Consider the following 25296-nt stretch of genomic DNA (forward strand, 5'->3'; position numbering starts at 1 on the left):
TATCGAAAATCGCTTTATTGTTTTTCAAAATATTCCTCATAAAGATCTATCACTTTTGCATGCGTTTGAACCAGTTCTCGAATCACTTTTGCCACTCTGATTGACGTATCTCCAAAACATGCATTCTGACGAAAAACGTGTCGAAAAACGGTCCAAATTATAGTCAAAAACCGGTTTATGTACCCAGAGAAGGAATACGATCAGCTCAAACATATTTTAAGAGCAAAATGTTATTTTGGAGAAAATTAAATTTTTGCGACAAATATTGTCTGTTCACCATCCAAAAATAACATTTTGCTCTTAGGTTAGGTTAGGTGGCAGCCCGATGTATCAGGCTCACTTAGACTATTCAGACCATTGTGATACCACATTGGTGAACTTCTCTCTTATCACTGAGTGCTGCCCGATTCCATGTTAAGCTCAATGACAAGGGACCTCCTTTTTATAGCCGAGTCCGAACGGCGTTCCACATTGCAGTGGAACCACTTAGAGAAGCTTTGAAACCCTCAGAAATGTCACCAGGTGGGAGGTGGGATAATCCACCGCTGAAAAACTTTTTGGTGTTCGGTCGAAGCAGGAATCGAACCCAGGACCTTGTGTATGCAAGGCGGGCATGCTAACCATTGCACCACGGTGGCTCCTTAAAACACGTTTGGGGTGATCATATTCCTTTTCTGTGTGTGTAAGGCTATATCCATATCTGCACCGTCAGCAGCAATATTTTGCCTATTAGTTTAGAGATCCCAAATTCTGACCAAATCAGAACGCGAAGTCTGCAAATCAAATTAATAAAAAATAAAAATACAGATCGATATTTCGAAATATTACAAATAAAATTGTATGGCATTAACCTTTAAATCAGAAGTAGGATATCAAAAAAATTCTTAGCTGTCAAAAAAAAGAAAATGGATAAAGCCATTTTCCACAAAAAGAAAATTTCAAAAAGGCTAACAACAACGAATTGGAGTTGGAAAACATAACGAAATCTGGAAGCAGCAGCTTTATCTTCTTTCACCTAAAGGTGAAAGATTAGTCTCTGTATTTAGTCCATCTCGCCCGGATTCAGTTTCGCCCCGTGAATGCATTGAAAATGTGGAGCGTGTTAAGCATTTATTTATATGGGAGGACATGCCACGGTATTTAACGCTGCTTTACGTTTATAAGAAGCAGCGTCATCATGGAATTTAAGACGCAATTAGAGCTATTATTAATTAAAAACCAATATATTGGGTTATACCAAATCGCATTTGCTTTTTATGGAACAACAAAAAAACGTGAGGATTTTTTGGTGCACTTGAGGTAAGGTCGAAAGTATAGCATTGGTTGTTCAATTGAAATTGGACAGGCAGAGCCAAAGTTTGTTTCCTGGATGTATTCCAGATTGATGGAGATTGGATTTTGTTCCCTGGTTATTACTAGGTTGAGCGGCTTTGTGCAGGTATTCCACATTGAACGATGGTTTGCGTAATTTTGCTCCCTGGTTGTTGGCAGGTTGAGCGGCTCTATGATTGTAGTACGCATTGAGCGATGCACGCAGAGAAGGAATATGATCACCCCAATCATGTTTCAAGAGCAAAATTTTCCTTTTTCACGGAAAACGTGTAACATGTTTGTCGACACCATATTATTTTCTCGCAAATTATATATCTGATTTCGGAAAGCATGTTATGTTTGACGACAAAAGAATATTTTTGCGCTACATGAAATATGTTTGAGGTGATCATATTCCTTCTCTGAGTGTGGTTGATTTGGTTGTTCCCTGGGTATTGCCAGGTTGAGCGGTTTGTTGGTTCTGTGCCATGATCACTGAGGACAGTGATAGTACAGGATGGTCGAGTGGTAAGATGCAAAAAAAGTGACCACTTCTTTAAGTTAAAATGAACTCATTGTGAAGAAAGTTGAACTTCGTATAGCGCCAAAGACATTTTTATTTGTTTGAACGATGTGATTTTCGTAGAAATTAGGTATAATGCATTCCATATATTAGTTAACATTTTCCTATATTTATGTACCACTATACTACAGAATGAAAAAATTTAACTGATTTGAATTCATATATGGAATGATTTTATTGAAATTTTTTCATTCATTTGGACAAATCTTACATATTTTTGGTAAAACTTTTACTTCATAATTATAACTGCTTGCCTTCGTTTTTAAATACAATTTTATTTATTTATATAAGCAATTTTATCTTCAATAAAAGACATGTTTTATTAATATATTGAATATATTTATTAAGAATCAACAGCATCGACTGTGCTTGAAATATTAGTTTATTATTCCACTATTTCCAATTTCCATGTGATATTATCAACAGTAAAACGCACTTTTTCATCTTCTTCTTGTACTTTTCACTTTTAATAAGTTGCTTCCTAACGATTTTGTCCTCCTTTTACAATTTCAATACCTACAAATATAAAAAATGATAAAACATTTTTGTTACAAAAGGTTAGCGTCACTGAATATTACCTGATATTTGAAGATTCCAAAATGAAGACAAATGAATGGGTAATTATTCTGCTGGTGTTTTCTTCCTTTATACACCATCACGACATTGATAGATTTATTTTCAAAAAACGAAAAATTTTCTCACTAATTTAAAATAACAAATATTGTATATATTTTAATTGCTATTTATTATATTATTTTACCATATTATTTTTTAACAATCTCTCCGTATACCACAACAACGCGATCCCAACTAAAAAAACAAACCACGCGCAAACATATCGATTACACCCACGCGCAAACACATCGATTACGATGACAGGTATCGATTACAGGTAGACAATAGAAATATAGGAAAATTTCCTATATTCTAACAAGTTTTTTTCCTTACATTTTGAAAGGATTGCAAACTTCTTAGTACGAATGAACTAAAATATTTTTCTAAGCCAAGTGTTGTTCGTATATATGAAAAGTTTATATTATAAAGGAAGTCGAAATTATCATTTATAAGAAATTTTACTAATTTTGAGGAAACTTGGTTTTAGTTCGTTTTTTGTTTATTTTTACGAATGCTTTGTTATCGGTGAATAAAATTTTCTTGTTCAGTAGGAAATTCTTATACCCAGCGAAGAAAACAGTATGAGTAAAATTCCATGCCTTATTCTAGTTAATGAACTATTCCTAACTGCTTACAGTTTAGGATTTTTTTACTGAAACAAGTAAATTTTATTATTTCTCACAAAAATTTACCTTAATGGAAATAAAATGGATAAACTATATTGATGAAAAATTTTTCCTTTAGTTTCGAAGGCACTTTTTTCTGGGTGTGGCTAATTAAATACTTGCAACTGAACAAAACTGAGGGAAATCCTGCTTGTCGTCATGGCTGTCGTTGATTTGTGAAAAATCAACGCCCGTAGTGGGCGTGGCGATAAGTTATGTTACGTTCTTTTGAAATGTTCTTTATTTACCATTTTGCATATTTTTTCGGAGGAATTTAAGGATTAGTATGGATCGATTCAGCCCATCTTATAGTCTAACCTTCACTGAAAAAACAGTGAACCCTTTTCCATTGCAAAATGAACTGAACTGTAGTAATATTGACCATGATTTAGCCCTTAAGATTTTTTTCAACTTGTCTTTATAATAATTTATATTATAATTTTATTAAATTTTAGTTCATCTATAACATTGTATTTTAGTTCATTTTAACAACGCCATAAGATTTATATACCCCTACCAAGTTAAAAAGTCTGTATTATTTTGGTTTACTTGCTTATTTTGTGGGAAATCCGATAATAAAAATTGGTTAACAGTCTCTTTAAAATGTCGACGACTAAACTATTTTTAAATCAATCATTCCACAGTACAGAGAAATTAAATAATTAAAGAAACAACAAACCGTTTTACTATTATGAAAATTTTCGTACATTAAAATTAAACTTTCTTTAAGCAAAAGTACTTTATTATAAAAACTTATGATGAACGACAATGTTTTTTTTGTGAATAAAAAACATGACCACGTGGAACAGAGTGTAGTTCATTTGAACCCGCTGTTTGGACATTTTGACTTATCCTTTTTTTATTCATCGTAGGTAACTTTTTCACATATCTTGCTGAAAAAAATGGAAACAATAATGAAAATTGTTAAAAATTAACACCATGTAATGAAATATAATTTTTAATTCTTCATTTTAGCTTGTAACTTACCATATTTGGGGGCATTTTTTCAAATGGTGTAAGGAACATTTCTTTGGAAAGCGTATCTCATAAAATGTGTACCTGAAACAATTAGAGAAATAATGAAGTATTCTAAATAACTTATAAAACTGTGTTGTTATCGATGTAAAGGATATAATAAAATAAATATTCTAGTTGAAAGAAAGCCAAAGCCATATAAAACTTACCAATTCTCTATTAAATTGTACGCTGAGGGAAAATATAAAAAGTTGTCCAAATTTATTTGGGTTACTCTGAAATTAAATATTTATTTTTTAAATTAAATAAAATTATTAAACAAGTTTTCAAAAAATCTAATGAAAAAAATAATAATAAGCATAAAAAACCAAATATTCTTGATAACCCTAGATAGTCATCATTCGTCAAAATGACGACACATGATTTCATTTTCGATTTAAAATGCATTTTAGTTTATTAGGAAATGGTAAATTTAAGTTATACTAATTCGACCGTTTTATGAATTTTTGTTTTATACTACTTAAAACTAAATTGAATAAGAAAATAAATTCAAGTTTGGTTCACTTTTTCGCTCACGATGAAAATTATAGCGTCTTGAAATCGGCCGTAGTCAAAATGACGAAGGATGACGTTAATGTACAAAAAATAAGGATGACTGTCCAAGGTTAAAAGAAAGTTAAAGAATCCTTACCAATTCACTATTAAATTACAGGCAAAGGAGTACTAAAAAATTCTCCAAATTTATAAGGGGTTATTCTGAAATTAAATATTTGTTTTTATATTAAAAATATTACATTGGTTTCCAAAAAATTTCATTAAAGAAATACTAAAATAAGGTATTAAAAACCAGTAATTTTGATTATAAAAAGGTCACAAAAACGTAAATATTCTAGTTGAAATAAAGCCAATTTTTAAAAGAAAACTTACCAATTCTCTATTTTTTAAATTTGTTCGAATCCACCTGGAGTTGCTTTGAAATTAAATACTGTTTTTACAACAAAGAAAAACATTAAACTGGTTTTCAAAAAAATTAATTAACAAATAATAATATACATAAAAATATTCTTTTTAAAAGAAAGTCATATTAAAAAAATACTTACCAATTTATGAATAAACTATACGCTGAGATATAACAAAAATTTTCCAAATTTATTGAATATTAATTTTTTACATAGAATAATAAACATTTCAATACACTTTCAATTTCAACATATTTTCCTAAATATTCGTAATAACTTTTTTCTAAACTACCCATAAAATATTAATAACCTTCATTTAAAAGGTTTAATAAACAAACACCAATATATGTCTCAAAAATCCAAAATATTCCATGCCTTTATATTCCCTTGTTGCATACCTACTTAGAAGATGCAACAGCCCACGCCAACGCCAACTATACAACTGAAGCATGCCAAACAAAACCAAGCAAAGCCAAAACATTCCTACAACAACAAAAACACATGTGCCTTTATTGAAAACAACACCTCATCCAGCCAAATAAACCATCCACGAATAACAAACACACACACAAACCACTAAATGAACAAAAATAAAAACAACCCCACGCTCATGTATACACAACAAAACTCAAGTAACATCATCTTTACATTAATCACATTCCACTATTCCGATAAAGATCTCTGTACTATGCATTAGTTCATCGCATCGTCTGACAATTTACTCTAAGAATAATATTCGTAAAGGCACACCAGTTTATGAACGATGAAACGTTTAACTTAAAATTTGCAAAATTTTCATGAAATGTTATCTACCATTTTTGACGAAAATGTCTATAAATTTAATTACATGTGAACTAAAAATATTTCATTGAGTAATTTTTTACCAACAATTATTAACTATAGGAATTGTCAGTAAGAAATTGCTATCCACTTTTAAGTTCATTTTTCGTAAAAAAATATTTTCTCATACAAAAAAATCTTATAGTAAATTGCACTTATCATTTAGAAAATACTTTACATTTCACAAGTAGTTTTATAGCATGACAAACGAATTTTTAACTACCAGTTAAGAAATTTTTTAAGGAAATTTCCATCGTATTTTGTAGGCCATGAACTAAACGATTGCTACTTAGAATTTGTAAAATTTCCTTTCGAGTAGTTAATTTTCGTTGAAGATACGAAAAATGAACTAAAATTCTGGAAAATTCTTGTAATAAATTATTGTAAAAATCTTCTTAAATTTACGAGACACTTTTTATACCCTCCATCATAGGATGGGGGTATATTAACTTTGTCATTCCGTTTGTAACACATCGAAATATTGCTCTAAGACCCCATAAAGTATATATATTCTGGGTCGTGGTGAAATTCTGAGTCGATCTAAGCATGTCCGTCCGTCCGTCCGTCCGTCCGTCCGCCCGTCCGTCCGTCTGTTGAAATCACGCTAACTTCCGAACGAAACAAGCTATCGACTTGAAACTTAGCACAAGTAGTTGTTATCGATGTAGGTCGGATGGTATTGAAAATGGGTCATATCGGTCCACTTTTACGTATAGCCCCCATATAAAGGGACCCTCAGATTTGGCTTGTGGAGCATCTAACAGAAGCATATTTCATCCGATCCGGCTGAAATTTGGTACATGGTGTTTGTATATGGTCTCTAACAACCATGCAAAAATTGGTCCACATCGGTCCATAATTATATATAGCCCCCATATAAACCGATCCCCAGATTTGGCTTGCGGAGCCTAAAAGAGAAGCAAATTTCATCCGATCCGCCTGAAATTTGGTACATGGTGTTGGTATAAGGTCTCTAACAACCATGCAAAAATTGGTCCACATCGGTCCATAATTATATATAGCCCCCATATAAACCGATCCCCAGATTTGGCTTGCGGAGCCTCAAAGATAGGAAAATTTCATCTGATCCGGCTGAAATTTGGTACAAACTGTTGGTATATGGTCTCTAACAACCATGCAAAAATTGGTCCATATCGGTCCTTAATTATATATAGCCCCCATATAAACCGATCCCCAGATTTGGCTTGTGAAGCCTCTAAGAGAAGCATATTTCATCCGATCCGGCTGAAATTTGGTACATGGTGTTGGTATATGGTCTCTAACAATCATACAAAAATTGGTTCACATCGGTCCATAATTATATATAGCCCCCATATAAGCCGATCCCCAGATTTGGCTTGCGGAGCCTCAAAAAGAAGCAAATTTCATCCGATCCGGCTGAAATTTGGTACATGATGTTGGTATATGGTCTCTAATAACCATGCAAAAATTGGTCCACATCGGTCCATAATTATATATAGACCCCATATAAACCGATCTCCAGATTTGGCTTGCGAAGCCTCAAAGAGAAGCAAATTGCATCCGATCCGGCTGAAATTTGGTACATGGTATTGGTATATGGTCTCTAGCAACCGTGCAAAAATTGGTCCACATCGGTCCATAATTATATATAGCGCCGATATAAACCGATCCCCAGATTTGGGTTGCGGTGCGTCAAAGAGAAACAAATTTCACCCGATCCACCTGAAATTTGGTACATGATGTTGGTATATGGTCTCTAACAACCATGCAAAAATTGGTCCACATCGGTTCATAATTATATATAGCCCCATATAAACCGATCCCCAGATTTGGCTTGCGAAGTCTCCAAGAGAAGAAAATTTCATCCAATCTGGTTGTAATTTGGAACATGGTGTTAGTATATGATCTTTAACAACCGTGCCACAATTTGTCCATATCGGCCCATAATTATATATAGCCCCCATATAAAACGTTCTCCAGATTTGACCTCCGGAGCCTCTTGGAGGAACAAAATTCATCCGATCCGGTTAAAATTAGGAACGTGGTGTTAGTATATGGTCGCTGACAACCATACCAAAATTGGTCCAATCACACAAAAATTGGTCCATATCGGTTCATAATCATGGTTGCCACTAGAGCCAAAAATAATCTACCAAAATTTTATTTCTATAGAAAATTTTGTCAAAATTTTATTTCTATAGAAAATTTTGTCAAAATTTTATTTCTATAGGAAATTTTGTCAAAAGTTTATTTCTATAGAAAATTTTGTACAAATTTTATTTCTGTAGAAATTTTTGTCAAAATTTTCTTTCTATAGAAAATTTTGTCAAAATTTTTATTTCTATAGAAAATTTTGTGAAAATTTTATTTCTATAGAAAATTTTGTTAAAAATTTATTTCTGTAGAAAATTTTGTCAAAATTTTATGTCTACTTTGTCAAACTGAATTATATACGTATTGGATCGATCTTTTTTGATTTAATATATAACACGTATGGACTTACATACAATTTAGAAGATGGTGTTAGGAGGTTTTAAGATACCTTGCCATCGGCAAGCGTTACCGCAACTTAAGTAATTCGATTGTGGATGACAGTGTTTAGAAGAAGTTTCTACGCAATCCATGATGGAGGGTACATAAGCTTCGGCCTGGCCGAACTTACGGCCGTATATACTTGTTTTTCTGTGTTCTAGTAAATAAAGGATAATCTCCATCATTGGATGTTGCAGCGTAATTCGAGTCATTGATCGATTGAAAAACTTAATGTAATCAAACCTGTGTAAATATTTGTTTAGTTACAAAAATATGAAGTGTTTTTAAAAATTTTGTTCTGCCGGAGTCGAGCAAAAGTTTTACGGCTTTGACTCCATCAAAATCATTAAAATCTTTATATTTTTGTACGAATGTTAATGGGCATAAACTAAATTTCAACCGGATTGGATGAAATTTGCTCTTCCAAGAGACTCTGGAATTCAAATGGGGGCTATACCCAAAAGTGGTTCGATATACCCCACACAGAAAAAAAGTGTCTCGTAAATTTAAAAAAATTTTTACAATAATTTATTATAAGAATTTTCCAGAATTTTAGTTCATTTTTCGTATCTTCAACGAAAATTAACTACTCGAAAGGAAATTTTACAAATTCTAAGTAGCAATCGTTTAGTTCATGGCCTACAAAATACGATGGAAATTTCCTTAAAAAATTCTTAACTGGTAGTTAAAAATTCGTTTGTCATGCTATAAAACTACTTGTGAAATGTAAAATACTTTCTAAATAATTAGTGCAATTTACTATAAGATTTGTTTGTATGAGAAAATATTTTTTTACGAAAAATGAACTTGAAAGTGGATAGCAATTTCTTACTGACAATTCGTATAGTTAATAATTGTTGGTAGAAAATTACCCAATGGAATATTTTTAGTTCACATGTAATTAAATTTATAGACATTTTCGTCAAAAATGGTAGATAACATTTCATGAAGTTTTTGAAAATTTTAAGTTAAACGTTTTATCGTTCATAAACTGGTGTGCCTTTACGAATATTATTCTTAGAGTAAATTGTCAGCAGATGCGATGAACTACCCAGCAAAAAAATAGGAAGTCCTTCCAAAGCCACAACTTTAAAAGCACTTCCAGAAGATGCACTCCCAATGATGTTCTTTATTTTAACTACCCAGGAAGTTCTTTTAATTCAATTTTTTATGACTTGGTTTTTTCATACTTTTAATGGGTAATTTTACCTTTTTATACCCTTCACCACTACTGTGGTACAGGGTATAATAAGTTTGTGCATTTGTATGTAACGCCAAGAATTAGTGGTCATAGACCCATCTTTTAGTATACCGATCGGCTTAGAATTAAATTCTGAGTCGATTTAGCGATGTCCGTCTGTCTGTCTGTCTGTCCGTCCGTCTGTCTGTATATATAATTTTGTGCACAAAGTACAGCTCGCAATTTAAGTCCGATCGTCCTCAAATTTGGCAGAGGGCCGTTTCTTGGGACAGAGACAATCGCTATTGGTTTTCGAAAAAATCGGTTCAGATTTAGATATAGTTGCCATATATATTTATCCCCGATGTGGTCATAGTTAGCGTGTTTATCAACCGATTTTCTTGAAATACCGTACATCCAAATATTTTATGAATCTCGAAAATCTTGCAAAATATCAGCCAAATCGGTTCAGATTTAGATATAGCTCCCATATATATATTTCGCCCGATATGGACTTATATGGCCCCAGAAGCCAGATTTTTTGCCGAATTTGGTTGAAATTTTGCACTAGGAGTACAATTAGTAGTATAGTCAAGTGTGCAAAATTTGATTGAAATCGGTTCAGATTTAGATATAGCTCCCATATATATCTTTCGCCCGATATGGACTAATATGGCCCTAAAAACCAGAGCTTTGGCCCAATTTGGTTGAAATTTTGCACAGGGAGTAGATTTAGCATTGTAGCTATGCGTGCGAAATTTGATTGAAATCGGTTCAGATTTAGATATAGCTTCCATATATATTTTTCGCCCGATATGGACTTATATGGCCCCAGAAGCCAAAGTTTTGGCCCAATTTGGTTGAAATTTTGCACTAGGAGTACAATTAGTAATATAGTCATGTGTGCCAAATTTGATTGAAATCGGTTCAGATTTAGATATAGCTCCCATATATATGTTTTTCTGATTTCGACAAAAATGGTCAAAATACCAACATTTTCCTTGTCAAATCGCCACTGCTTAGTCGAAAAGTTGTAAAAATGACTCTAATTTTCCTAAACTTCTAATACATATATATCGAGCAATAAATCATAAATAAACTTTTGCGAAGTTTCCTTAAAATTGCTTCAGATTTAAATGTTTCCCATATTTTTTTACTAAAATTGTGTTCCACCCTAGTGCATTAGCCAACTTAAATTTTGAGTCTATAGGTTTTGTAAAAGTCTATCAAATTCTGTCCAAATCGAGTGATATTTGAATATATGTATTTGGGACAAACCTTTATTTATAGGATGTGATATGGTATCGAAAATTTAGATCTACAAAGTGGTGCAGGGTATAATATAGTCGGCCCCGCCCGACTTTAAACTTTCCTTACTTGTTTTTTCATTAGATTTTTGCAAACCTATTTAATAATTTTATTTAATGTAAAAAATAAATATTTAATTTCAGAGTAACCTAAGTAAATTTGGACAACTTTTTTTATTTCCCATCAGCGTACAATTTAATAGAGAATTGGTAAGTTTTATATTAAAACTGTGCACGCAGAGAAGAAACATGATTGCCACAATCATATTCGAAGAGCAAAATAATATGATAGCAGCTATTTTTGCGGCGACCATGTAACATTTTAACCTGCAACCATGTTGGCTCAGTGAACATGGTTCTAAGAAAAATACAATTGTCCTCATCTAAAATGTTATTATATTGATAAAAAGAATTTTGTTTCCATTAAAAGACAATGGTCACGATCTAAAATGTTATGTTATTCGTCAAAAATGTTTTTCTTCTAGTTAAAAGAACATGGTCACAACCTAAAATGTTTTGATTTTTATGAAAAAACTTTTTTCGTCGTCGAAAAAAGGACGCCACTTGAGAAAAGAAAACACAAAATCAATTTTATTTATTTGTTTTTATTTATTTATAAACTAATTCATTGTTTATTTGTATTTATAATGTTGTGCAAGCAAACTTCACATATTTTTACACACTCTAGTTTGGTTCAATTTCAACAATAAGAAATCATTCCATATTTACTTCGTGCCCATCAAATGTACAAACACAGACATCATATAACTGCAAATAAAAATAAATTATACCATATGTCAAAATGCAGAACAAAAACCAGGTACATTTGTTTCATTACACTTTCCTTTTTTGTATTCACATAAAACCACGTGCCATTTCTGAATAAATAAATTAACACAAAACACAATAATTCCGTATTCTCCGTCCATTCCAAGAAACAATCAACACACGACTGACGCGCAAAATGAAGATCGTGTGTACCTGCTCAATGTTTTTATAAAATTCTTGTCGCTGCAAAAAAATTAAAAAATTAAATGGTCACGAAAACAATGTACATGGTCTTTATGGCCATGTAATGCTTGTAGACATATCTATACGTAAACTATAAAAATACTTTTTTCTTTGCAAAAAAGTAAAAAAAATTGAATGGTCAGGTACATGATTTTCCTGACCATATAATGGTCTCAAATTCTATCATTTAAATAATAGAACATGTTTGCGGCATTTGAGAACCATTTAAATGCTTATTGCCAACATATATTTTTCTCCGCTCGAAAATTATTTTTACATAGACAAAATACATGGTTTTCGCGACAATTAAATATTCTAAATAAGCATTAAATGGATGCGGCAACCATGTCCAAACATGTTTTTTCTGTGCGTGTGGCTTTCTTTCAACTAGAATATTCGTCGTCCGTTTGACGAATGATGACTGTCTAGGGTTAACCAGAATATTTGGTTTTTTATGCACATTATTATTTTTTCATTAGATTTTTGGAAACCTATTTAATAATTTTATTTAATGTAAAAAATAAATATTTAATTTCAGAGTAACCCAAATAAATTTGGACGTTTTATATTCCCCCTCAGCGTACAATTTAATAGAGAATTGGTATGTTTTATATTACAACTTTGGCTTTCTTTCAACTAGAATATTTATTTTATGATATCCTTCACATCGATAACAACACAGTTTCATGAGTTTATATAGAATACTTCATTATTTCTCTAATTGTTTCAGGTACAAATTTTATGAGATACGTTTTCCAAAGAAAAGTTTAATTCCTTTCACCATTTGATAAATGTCCCCAAATATGGTAAGTTACAAACTAAAATGAAGAATTAAAAAATTATATTTCATTACATGGTGTTAATTTTTAACAATTTTCATTATTGCTTCCATTTTTCTAGCAAAATATGTAAAAAAATTACCTACGATGAATAAAAAAAGGATAAGTCAAAATGTCCAAACAGCGAGTTCAAATGAGTAGTTCTGTTCCACGTGGTCATAATTTTTATTCACAAAAAACATTGTATTAAGAACTTTGTATGAAAATATTCATAATAGTAAAACGGTTTGTTATTCCTTTAATTTCTCTATACTGTGGAATGATTGATTTAAAAATAGTTTAGTCGTCGACATTTTAAAGAGACTGTTAACCAATTATTATCGGGTTTCCCAAAAAATAAGCAAGTAAACCAAAATAACACTGACTTTTTAACTTGGTAGGGGTATGTAAATCTTATGGTGTTGTAAGAATGAACTAAAATACAACGTAATAGATGAACTAAATTTAAGAGAATTATAAACTAGACAAGTTGAAAAAAATGGTCAATATTACTACAGTTTAGTTCATTTTGCAATGGAAAAGGGTTTACTGTTTTTTCAGCGCATTTGCAATACCATCCGATCTACATTAATAGGAACTGATAGTACCAATTTTCAAGTTGATATCTTGTTTCATCCGGACAAACGGACGCCACTATATCGACTTAGAACGTATATACATATATAATTTGTGTAACACATTGAAATATTGTGAGACCAATATTTCAATGTCTTACAACTGGAATGAGGAATGGCAAAGTAATATCAATGACAAAATAAAATGTAACTTTAATTTATAATAATACTGAGTTTAATTATGTAAATATAAATAAATTGTATTATATAATTTATTTAAACAAAAAATATGTTGGGAAAAACATAATTTAAGCGATTAAGTTTTTAATAGAATTGTATTTTTAATTGATAAAGTCAAGACTTTCAGTCACATGTTTGATTGAACTTTTTAGACTTTGTTTGTTATCAATTCATGAACTAACATAAAGATAAATTGACTGAAGAACCTTTCCAAATTAGAAAATAGTCTAATAGCTCATTCACAATACACTTCCAAAATCCACTTTAACTAGATTTCAACTGTCATTTGCCTTATAAAAACAAGTAATTAAAGTCTAAATTCGGGCGGGGCTGAGTATATCAATTCATGTACCAACTTAAAGATAAACTGGCTGAAGAACTTTTCCAAATTAGAAAATAGTCTAATAGCTCATTCATATTATAGCTCATACACATTAGGCTCAAAATCTACTAAAAGTAGATTTGAAATCCCTTTTTTATAAGGCAAATGACATTTGATCCTGGTAAAGTGGATTTTGGATGTATAATGAAATCCACTTTAACTAGATTTCAACTGTCATTTGCCTTATAAAAACAAGTACATAAAGTCTAAAGTCGGGCGGGGCCGAATATATTATACCCATCACCACTATGTAGACCAACATTTGTGTTACCATCTCAACTCCTTCGAATTTTGTTGGATTTATTATGAAGGTTTATATTCCCATATATAAATATTTATGTCTTAACCGATTTGGAGACAATTTTTGTAGAATTAGAATTTAAATCGCCTAACGCCCTGGGGTAAAACACAATGTTAGTAAAAAATATGGCAATTTTAATGGAATTGTGCAAAAGATTGGTTAGATCTCGCCAAGATATGTGGTCAATTGTGGGTTGTGATACATTATTTGGCCAAGACGGGCGATATTACCACAAGTCGGAGCTTTATTTTAAACTCGACCTTCCGTGGAAAGTGTGGCTTTACAGTGTGTAGTATATGACTACTATATGGGGAAATCATCACAGAATGTGGGTATTTTGGCCATATTTGTAGAAACCTGAAGAACAAATATATGGAAGCTTTATCTAAATCTGAACCAAATTAGATCAAACTTGACACACTTAAATAGCATATTAAATATATTCTCTGTGGAAAGTAGTCATATGAGTGTAAATCGGTCGAAAGATATATATGGGAGCCATATCTAAATCTGAACCGATTTTAACCAAATTTGGCAAAATTAATGATTCTATTAAACGTACTCCTTGTGCAAAATTTGAAGCTAATCAAGGCAAAACTCTGGCTTTTGAGGCCATATAAGTACAAATCGGACGAATGATATATATGGGAGCTATATCTAAATCTGAACCGATTTGGATGATATTATGCATATTTTACGAGAGCCCCAAAAAAATTTAGCTGTCCGAAATTTTAAGAAAATACGTTGATAAATACATCAATTATGACCAGATCGGTGATCGGAACCGATTTTTTCTTAAATCAATAGCGATTGTCTTGAGCCAAAGTAAATCTCTGTGCCAAATTTGAGGATCGGAGCTGTACTTTGCACACAAAATTAAATATACAGGCAGACGGATATCGCTAAATCGACTCAGAATTTTATTTTAGGATGATCGGTATACTAAACGATGGGTCTCAGACTTTTCCTTCTTGGCGTTACATACAAATGCACAAACTTATACCCTGTACACCGAAAGAATTTTCTTCGTAAAAAGAACGAAAAATTTCGTTAAAAGTACGAAATTTGTCATTGTTTTACAACCAAAGAAACTTTTCATTAAAAGTACGAAATATTTCGTACTTTTTACGAAGAAAAGTTCTTCCAAAATTTTCGTAGTTTGTATGAAAAAAATTCGTACTTTTTATGAAGAATCTTCGTACTTTTTATGAAAAAATCTTCGTACTTTTTATGAAACAATTTCGTTCTTTTTATGAAAATGTTTCGTACTTTTTATGAAAAATTTTCGTAGTTTTTATGAAATATGTTCGTACTTTTTATGACAAACTTTCGTACTTTTTTCTGAAAAATGTTCGAACTTTTAGAAAAAAAAATTTATAGTCGAAAGTGCATTTGGTTGTAGTTGCAAGTGTGAAAAATGACATCACTACTTTACATCTTAAGTTTTTGAATAATTTTTAGTTTTATTGCTTCACTTTTATTCATAGCGCGCTATCACCCAAATGAGAAGTAGCATAGACTTGCATAAAAAAATAGAATAAAGGAATACACTCAAGCACATTATAAAAGACAATTTAATGCCGCGAACGGAAATTTTACAACTTCAATGAAACTTCTTCGTTATTTCAAAGAAAATGTTTCGTACTTTTTATGAAGAAATTTTAACGCAGAATGTTTCGTAAAATATTCGTAAAAACTTCTTCACAAAATTTATGAAATGTGAAGAAAGTTTCGTTAAAAGTACGAACTTTTTACGAAGAAAAGTTAATGTAGAATGTTTCGTATATTCGTAAAATGTGCTTCGTAAAATTTACGAAAATGAATGAAAATTTCGTTATTTTAATGAAGAATTCAGGAAGAATAGTTAATGAAGAATTCTTCGTAAAATTAACGAAGAGAATTCTTTCGGAGTACCACAGTAGTGGTAAAAAGATTTCAAATCTCGAAAATGTGGATTTTGAGTGTAATGTGTAGAGCCTATTAAACAATTTTAATATACTTTTTCTACTGTAACTTTTGCAACAACATGATCTGATTCGTTGATTTTGTGGCCGTCATTGCTTAACATTATTAATGGCATATCTTCTTCTTTATTATGAAATAAACATCCGATCATTTACCTAAAAAATGGCATGTTTCTTTGAATACCACAATAACGTCTCCCATTGGGAAACCTTATGTCGAGAATAATTTGATATTTTGTACAAATTTGGTTAAATTTCGTTAGTGTAACAATTACATTTTTAATTGAATTAATTTTCAACATTAAGCAGATTAGGCAAGTGATGAACATTAAGGGGATTTGTCAATTTTGGCCAACATCAAAAGTCCAGCAGTCGAATTTGAATGTTACCAAAAATCGGGCTTTTTATATTCCGCCTAATGGTTGAATTCAGAACCCCCCATTTGTGTAATAATGCTCTTGGCACTTGTGTCATTGATACTCACCCACATCTGGTGTTTTGTGGTATCTTCCAAAACCACAAACTCCAGCACCATTGTTATTATTGTGGCGATTATATTGACTTGTTTCTGTAGTATTTAAACGTATTTCTTGTGATGTTTTAAACATTTTTCTTTATATTTTCCTCTTTATAAGGATTTATGTCTGTGTGTATATTTATCTTTAAAAACTCTTCAATATTATTTTTCCAAAAACACAAGTCCCCTTTATCAACGTCTACAAAAGTTCGATAGATATGGGGATATATACAATTAAATTTGCACACACGACCGCCACATCATTTCCTCGTGTGGATATCTTTTTCATTTGAGTTTTAAGAGCAAACTAAATTGAAAAATAATTTCATGAAAACTCACACATTTTCCATATGCTCAGAATTATAGGCACTTTCGATCATATCGTAATGCTCATATACGGATGGATGCTCAACCATGCATATAGAAGAGTTTAGTGGTGCTCGTTTTTTTTTTCGATATGAGATACATAATGTGTCTTCTGTCGTTTGATTATCATCGTCATCTATAGCGGGAACATATGTAAATTGGTCACAAGTATGATTAATGTTCGATCTATATTCCACCGATTTGTTTAGGTTCAGTTGAGGATCATTGGCTAGTTTGCAATAATTATTTATGGGATGGTATGTTTTTTTGTTCGGAGGTTTGTATCTTTTGTCAATTATAAATGAAATATTTCAAATTCTGCATCATGTATAAAGGTTTCTGCCATTGCACAAGTTTGTGTGCGCTTTGAGTAGGCTGATGCATGATGATCTCTAGCAGCAAACTATTATCGATGCTGTGTAGCGAAATGTAATAATTGATAAAACAAAAACAACAATGTACATATTACTCATCCATATGGCAAAAACAATTTGGCAGTGGGCCAGACGGTTTGCTGAAGGCGGAAAATATTAAAAAGACACATTCTCAAGAGAACGAATTGCTCGCCACAATTGTTTGTTAATGAGAAAGAAAACAAAAACTCTCCAACTGACCTTAGAGAAGTTCTTGTATCTTATTTGTGTGGGAGATGTTTGTTTTGAATGCAATAAGAAGAGAAAAAGCTATTCCGATATTGGGTAAACAAAGGGCATTAGCCTCTTAGTGTTAGCGTCGAAAAAAATCACTACACACCCAAAGAAAATATACCTTCCTTCGAAACGAAATTCTTCTTTGTTATAATATACTTTCGTTAGGAGCAAATCTATCCGAAATTATAATAAGCTGTGAAACGATTGTCTCTGATATTTTTTTATTTGGGCTTGAACAAAATTTCTTAGAGTCAAAAGCATTGGCGGAGCTAGGAAATTTAAATTTATTCGTTTTTTTCTGATTTTGATCATGTGCCATAAGATTCCTTTAAAAGCGTGTTAACGACTAATTAAATTAATTATTTGAAAATTTTATATCAGAGAAATGTGTCTTCTACGCTAAGCAAATCTCGTATTCGTAATTTAAGGACAAGAAATTTTTGGACCTCACGACAAATTTCTACAAATTTGTAAAAAATTGTACTTAGATAATCGAAGACATAATCATTTTTGAGAGTTGAGCCCGCGACTAAGGCACAGCGACATATGGGCAAATTGGTTTGTCATATCTACCCCTAAAGAAAAAAATACTTTCCTCCGGAACGAAATTTTGGACAAATGGAATTCCCCTTTCTTTTAAAGAATTTCCTTTTAAAACAAATAAGCCCGAATTTATGGTAAGTAATTCGACAATTATCTCTAAATCTTTCCATTTGCATTTAAAGCAACTTTTTCAGCGTCAAAGGAAACTTGTCTGAAGTTTGGTTCCTCGGAAAACTCTTCTTTCAGTTTTCCAATTTAAAAACTATATTTTCTTTGTTAATACCTCCTTCACATTAGGCTCGAAATCTACCAAAATTTCAAATCTCTTTTTTATAAGGCAAATGACACCCAGCAAAAACTAGGTAACCACATCTCATTACAAGTTACATTACCAGGAGTAAAGCTGTCATTACACATTGCATTACATTGCGGTGAGTTATAATGACTAACTTGTAATGGCAATAATAAATACTTCTCGGTAATTTTTGAATTGATATTCTCAAAATGTAATGCATTTGGCCGTTAATGACTTAATAAAATATAATAAATGACGGTGCCATTAGGTATAATTATTCACATAATTGAGCATTTACTTAAAAAAAAAGTATCAACTATAAATAAATAAAATAAAAAAAAACTCAAAAAGAATATGTTATGTAACGGTAATTCTGAAGATTTTCCGTTAAGGAATATTCTTCACGAATATTTCATAATAATTGTGTTTTAAATTAATGATATTACCATTTTAAATAAATGCTTTATTATACCTCATTCACATTACACTTTCAAAATCGACTTCACACTTTCAAAATCGACTTCAACTGCCATTTGCCTTATAAAAAGGATATATAAAATCCACTTTTAGTGGATTTAGATTTAGTATAAAATCCACTTTAGTAGATTTAGTAGATTTCGAACATAATGTGAATCTAACTCCCTTAAACGACAACATTTATTTATATTTTAACTGTGAAAATAATTTGCCTGTAATCTTATTTAGATGATTTAGGATGGGGGTATATTAACTTTGTCATTCCGTTTGTAACACATCGAAATATTGCTCTAAGACCCCATAAAATATATAAATGTAGGTCGGATGGTATTGTAAATGGGCCATATCCGCCCACTTTTACGTATAGCCCCCATATAAACGAACCCCCAAATTTTTTTGTGGGGACTCTAAGAGAAGGAAATTTCATACGATCCGGCTGAAATTTGGTACATGGTGTCAGCATATGACCTAACAACCATGCAAAAATTGGTCCACATCGGTCCATAATTATATATAGTTCCATATAAAACGATCCTCAGATTTGGCTTGCGGAGCCTCTAAGAGAAGCAAATTTCATCCGATCCGGCTGAAATTTGGTACATGGTGTTAGTGTATGGTCTCTAATAACCATGCAAAAATTGGTCGAAATCGGTCCATAATTATATATAGCCCCCATATAAACCGGTTACCAGATTTGACCTCCGGAGCCTCTTGGAAGACCAAAATTCATCCGATTTGGTTGAAATTTGGTACGTGATGTTAGTATATGTTATCCTACAACCATGCAGGAATTGGTTCATATCAGTCCATAATTAGATATAGTCCCCACATAAACCGATCCCCAGATTTGACCTCCAGTGCCTTTTGGAGAAACAAAATTCATCCGATCTGGTTGAAATTTGGTACGTGGTGGTAGTATATGATATTTAACAGCCATGCCAAAAGTGGTCCATATCAGTCCATAATCATATATAGCCTCGATCCCGAGATTGGGTTTTGGAGCCTCATGGAGGAGCAAATTGCATCCGAGTCAGATGAAATTTGGTACATTGTGCTAGTATATGACCGTTAACAACCATGCCTAACTAGGTCCATATCGGTCTATAGTTATATATAGCCCTCAGATAAATCGATCCCCAATCACAAAAAATTGGTCCATATCAAGTTCATTCATATAAGCGACCCCCATATTTCAATTCTGGCTCTCTACCACGTATGGACTAATTCACAATTTAGAAAACGATGTTAAGAAGTTTTACGATACCACAACCCAAGTAATTCGATTGTGGATAACAGTCTTTCGTAGAAGTTTCTACGCAATCCATCGTGGAGGGTACATAAGATTCAGTTGGCCGAACTTACGGCCGTATATACTTGTTTATTTCTACAATATTCGTTTCTATTCAAGTAATGTTCATATTACAGCATTACTCGCCATATTTTGATTCATTGTAATCGGCTAGAGAAGTCAATATTTTCGAGATTTGGTTGCCTGAGACAATAAGTGGTTATTTTGTAAACTTTGGTATATCAACGAATAAGTGATTACATATTAGGTGATTATATGCTTTAAAAGCACTAATTATTTCATGGTCAAAGGTATGCCTGGGGAGAAGTACTTTCCTCCTAGGACATGCGTATGTAAATGTAATCCGTAGCGATGACAATTAATAAGTGGTTATTAATTTTTAAACAGGCTTACATACAAGATTACCGGGTAATGAGAGTTTTTGCTGGGACAGTTGAAATCTAGTTAAAGTGAATTTTGGAAGTGATGTAGAAAATAAATTGTCAAGGAAAAGTAAAGTTGAAACAATTACTATTACCCGATAATGCAAAATTAATACCGGCTTTCCGTTTCCCAGAAAAACATTTTTAAATTAAGTTTTTCATGTGGTATTCGCCTGACATCCTTTAAGCTACATAACTAGAAATTTTAACGGTTCTCGTCGGATAATATTTAATGCTTTATCTACATATAATTATCTCTCAGTAAAAGTAAAAACAGAAAGTTCGCTGGAAAAGCAGTGAAATTATACATTGTTCAAATAGTAACAGATATTTGATAGTGCGCATTTATGACACTTTCATATTTTTATTAATTTCATCTTATTAGACAAATTAAATGGGTAAAGAACTTGGCAATACTAGCGACATTTACACTGGTAAGATAGTCTGGATATAACAGCGGCTCAACAATGTTCTGAATAGCCCATATAAAGTGTCGCGACAGCAACTCATATAAAAAGAATATCAAATTTCATTAGCTTTGAGGCTTTTGTAGCTGTTTTTAGTTTAATTTTTATTTTCTTGTTGGTAATGTATATTGACTTATTTCATCTAAATCGTGTAAATTTCACATTTTTTTTGTTTTTCATTAACATTATACAAACCAAAAAAGGACAAGCTAAAATGATATATTTTTAAATGTATGTATATATAAAAATTAATAAATTTTGGAGAATGCAATAAAATGAATGTTCAATTGTTTCATATAAATGTTTCTTTATCTAATAGCCACAAGAACATAAAAACGAATTACATTCGGCATTGAATAACAACTAATTGTAATAATATTCCTTAAAGAATAGCGGATGTTGTGAATTTTAATCTTTGCGTGAAGTTGTTGTACTTTTCGCAAAAGCAAATACTACTATCAACTCATTTCAATCCTTCAGAATATTTTATAGGTTACATTTGAAAAACTTCCTTCCGCCTGAAGTTTTTCAGGATACTTTTATCCTATAGCGGCTGTTACTAATTCAGCTACTTCTGGGTAGGTGGTGCGTACCGTTAACTGCATGGTAACCCCTTCCGATAGAGCCAACTTGGCACGTACCAGTATCTCTGCCCCGCCTCTGAATGTACCTATAAATAACATATGAATACGTAAGTGAAGAAATTAGGGTGGAATTGTTTTTTTTTTTTTGTTTTCTTAAAAAATTACCTGAACATAATAAAGTATGTGTGGCCACACCTTCGGGTACTTTCTCCGAGAGATTGGCTGGACCCAAGCCTAAAAATTTTATTATCGTATTAACTGCCTCTTGAAGAGTATTAACTGCTGATAAGGAATATGTATCTTCGGCTTCAACCCATTCTGAAATGATAAATCAAAAATAAATACAATAGATTTTTGAATAAAGGTATTATAGTTTGATATCTGGAACTTCAATTCGCGCGACTATTTTAAAAAAAGCTATAGCGCCTTTTTGGATCTCAGTCTAACAGATGACACTAATGTAATGTTAAATCTATTACCTATTGAAATTGTATAAAAACTTCTGGGAAAAAGTTAAATTTTCTAACAAATGGCTCAACTCCGTTTTCGTAGATAAGCCATGGACTTCACCGACTTCCTTAACAAGTTTGTGCACTTCAATATTTGCTTAATATTTATGCATAACCACAGGGACATAGAAGGAATCAGCACAATAGATGACTTGTCACGGCGTGGAACTTTTTGGAATCTTTTGATATGGCTCCAGCAACTTAATCTGCGTGAGAATATTATTAGAACGGCGAATGCTCGCTGAAATTTTCTTCAAAAATTCAAACAACTTCGTTCAACAAACATCATATTACACTCATTTGACTTATGGCTGTTTAGGAAACTCAAACATCAGGCATCCTTGAATCGCCAATGGCATTGAAGGCTTTTCCAGAAGACTTTGAAGGCTTTTCCAGAAGACTTTGAAGGCTTTTCCAAGAACTGGAAACACACTTGGCACGAATTATTGCGGCCGATGGGATAACTTTGAAGGGGAACGAAATACATTTGACAGAATAAATAGCTTGAAATTATGAACAAAGTTTTACTATTTTTGCCCACAGTAGCAATTGCTATTAAAGGGTCGTTTTCTGATAGAGAAGTGAAAACCCATGAAGCAGATTTCAAAATCTATGACAGTGTCCTTGATATCTTGCAATCAATTTCGAGAATATTGCACCTTTTTTCCCAATCGAAATCGCCATAAGTAAGTCTGATGTACCAGGCTGCTACCACTACATACCAAACAAACAATTGATCATTGTAAATAATGTTTACCTTCGGTATCTGCAGCATCCCACACTGCTTGGAAATTGCTTTTCTTGGTTTTCTGAATTTGGTCGGCTACAGTTATCTCCATATCTTCCAACATATATTCATCATCATAGCCATCCTCGGAGTCAGGTTCTCCAGTATTTGGATCACAATCTTTAACAACAAATCTCAAAGTAGCTCCAAATGTTGCTAAAATTATATTTAGAATTAAATTTCCATGTTCAAAATGGATTTATGTGCAAATTTTGTTCATACCTGTTGAACTTCCAACATCTTGTGGAAATTCGACTATAACAAATGTTGTCTGTAATTCATTGTAGGGTAATTTTGGACATGGAATAACCGCACGTGTTATAAAACCATCGGGTATTGTAAGTTCTACGCGTACATTTTCCAAAAACTGATCCGACAATGTATTGAGACAATCAAACTAGAATCCATAGAACACTATAGTCAGTAAATTGTATATCGAAATATTATGGTTCGCTACAATCTCACCTGGAATACCACATGATTGGGGAATATGTGCTTAATACATGATACCGTATATTCTGTTTCACTTTCCGTAAGTTGTATCGCTGGTGCTGTGCGATGAATGGGTCCAAGTGCATGAATGCCTGGTAATTGAGCGAGACGTGCAGCACTTTCTTCTTCTCTAGTAATTTTGGGGGCACGAGGTGCTAGAAAGACGAGAAAATTGATATACAAAGCCAGTAAAATTGTTTTTTTTACACCTACCATTGGAGACCAACATAGCTTCATCCTTAATGTCCTCTTTAACAATGGCAGCTTTGGGTACTATGGATAGGTCAAATCCTGAATTACAATCACCATTTAAATGTTCAACCAAAGCCTTTTCCAACAATGCTAACGAGCAAGTTTCACGTTCAATGATATAGTGTTTATAAAGGTCGGACTTTTCAGTTTGCAAAAGATGTAAATAGTACGTAGCGCGATCTCGGACTTCATCGTCTGGATCCATTTGGCAACGTCCTAAGAGCACCATAATATTACCCAACAAAGTAGGACACGAAGCTCCAAACTGAGCAAGCGCTGTAACAGCTGCTGCTCTTACAATGGGACTTTCTAAAATAACTCGATTGTAGATGAACCGTATGTATTTCGATGGTTGATTGGCAAATGGTCCCTCTTTGCCCAATAGATGTAAGATTCGGACGGCAAGTGACACATGTTCACAATCTTCAATGAATTCGCACAAATGTGACAGTCCGGATTCTTTTGCTTCTGCATTTTCTTCGATAATGGTTATAATTGTGTCCACAATAGAAGTTTTATACTCCAAACCACCTTCTTCACGCAACATGCCACTAAGGAAATTCATAAGGACTGTATGCTTACGTGGATATTTTGTGCACAATGAACAAATAGCTTGTACCACGACCACTTTGAATTCATCAGAAATTTCAGCAACAAATGAGGAAATTTGCTTCATTAAGCGTTCTACTGAAGACTCGGCTCCAGTTTTTAACAATGTTGTAATAGCAAGTGTAGCTACTGAACGATTCGAGTCTGCAATAAGGCCTTCCAAATCCAAATTACAAGTCGTGACCGTTTTTCCATTTGCATTTAAAGCAACTTTTTCAGCGTCAAAGGAAACTTGTCTGAAGTTTGGTTCCTCGGAAAACTCTTCTTTCAGTTTTCCAATTTAAAAACTATATTTTCTTTGTTAATACCTCCTTCACATTAGGCTCGAAATCTACCAAAATTTCAAATCTCTTTTTTATAAGGCAAATGACACCCAGCAAAAACTAGGTAACCACATCTCATTACAAGTTACATTACCAGGAGTAAAGCTGTCATTACACATTGCATTACATTGCGGTGAGTTATAATGACTAACTTGTAATGGCAATAATAAATACTTCTCGGTAATTTTTGAATTGATATTCTCAAAATGTAATGCATTTGGCCGTTAATGACTTAATAAAATATAATAAATGACGGTGCCATTAGGTATAATTATTCACATAATTGAGCATTTACTTAAAAAAAAAGTATCAACTATAAATAAATAAAATAAAAAAAAACTCAAAAAGAATATGTTATGTAACGGTAATTCTGAAGATTTTCCGTTAAGGAATATTCTTCACGAATATTTCATAATAATTGTGTTTTAAATTAATGATATTACCATTTTAAATA

General features: G+C 32.3%; 2 protein-coding genes and 1 long non-coding RNA gene across 4 annotated transcripts in view; all 3 read right to left on the minus strand.

Annotated features, from left to right (window-relative positions):
- LOC142221739 (filamin-B) overlaps positions 1–17513 on the minus strand; it is a 35191-nt gene extending 17678 nt beyond the window's left edge. Inside the window, exon 1 of one of the 2 annotated variants that reach the window (XM_075291525.1) lies at positions 17097–17513. In XM_075291525.1, coding sequence (XP_075147640.1) covers positions 17097–17100 — 4 coding nt within the window. In that variant the 5' untranslated portion in view covers positions 17101–17513. Of the gene's footprint in view, positions 1–16724; positions 17073–17096 lie in introns of those variants that run through there. The other variant, XM_075291524.1, reaches the window with a different exon arrangement.
- LOC142241681 (uncharacterized) lies at positions 2209–2688 on the minus strand. Its single transcript, XR_012723759.1, has 2 exons — positions 2473–2688; positions 2209–2410 (listed from the first exon to the last, which is right to left on the minus strand). It is a non-coding gene; the product is annotated as an uncharacterized LOC142241681 (long non-coding RNA).
- A 3833-nt stretch (positions 17514–21346) lies between the features above and the next one.
- Positions 21347–24699, minus strand: LOC142221740 (coatomer subunit gamma-like). Its single transcript, XM_075291526.1, has 6 exons — positions 23872–24699; positions 23632–23813; positions 23389–23563; positions 23137–23322; positions 22036–22188; positions 21347–21956 (listed from the first exon to the last, which is right to left on the minus strand). Exons 1-6 carry the CDS (start codon positions 24584–24586, stop codon positions 21826–21828), a joined length of 1542 nt encoding a protein of 513 aa, XP_075147641.1. The 5' UTR covers positions 24587–24699; the 3' UTR covers positions 21347–21825.
- Positions 24700–25296: the final 597 nt, after the last annotated feature.

This window comes from Haematobia irritans, chromosome 1 (assembly GCF_050003625.1).
Source record: "Haematobia irritans isolate KBUSLIRL chromosome 1, ASM5000362v1, whole genome shotgun sequence".
Taxonomy (NCBI): domain Eukaryota; kingdom Metazoa; phylum Arthropoda; class Insecta; order Diptera; family Muscidae; genus Haematobia; species Haematobia irritans.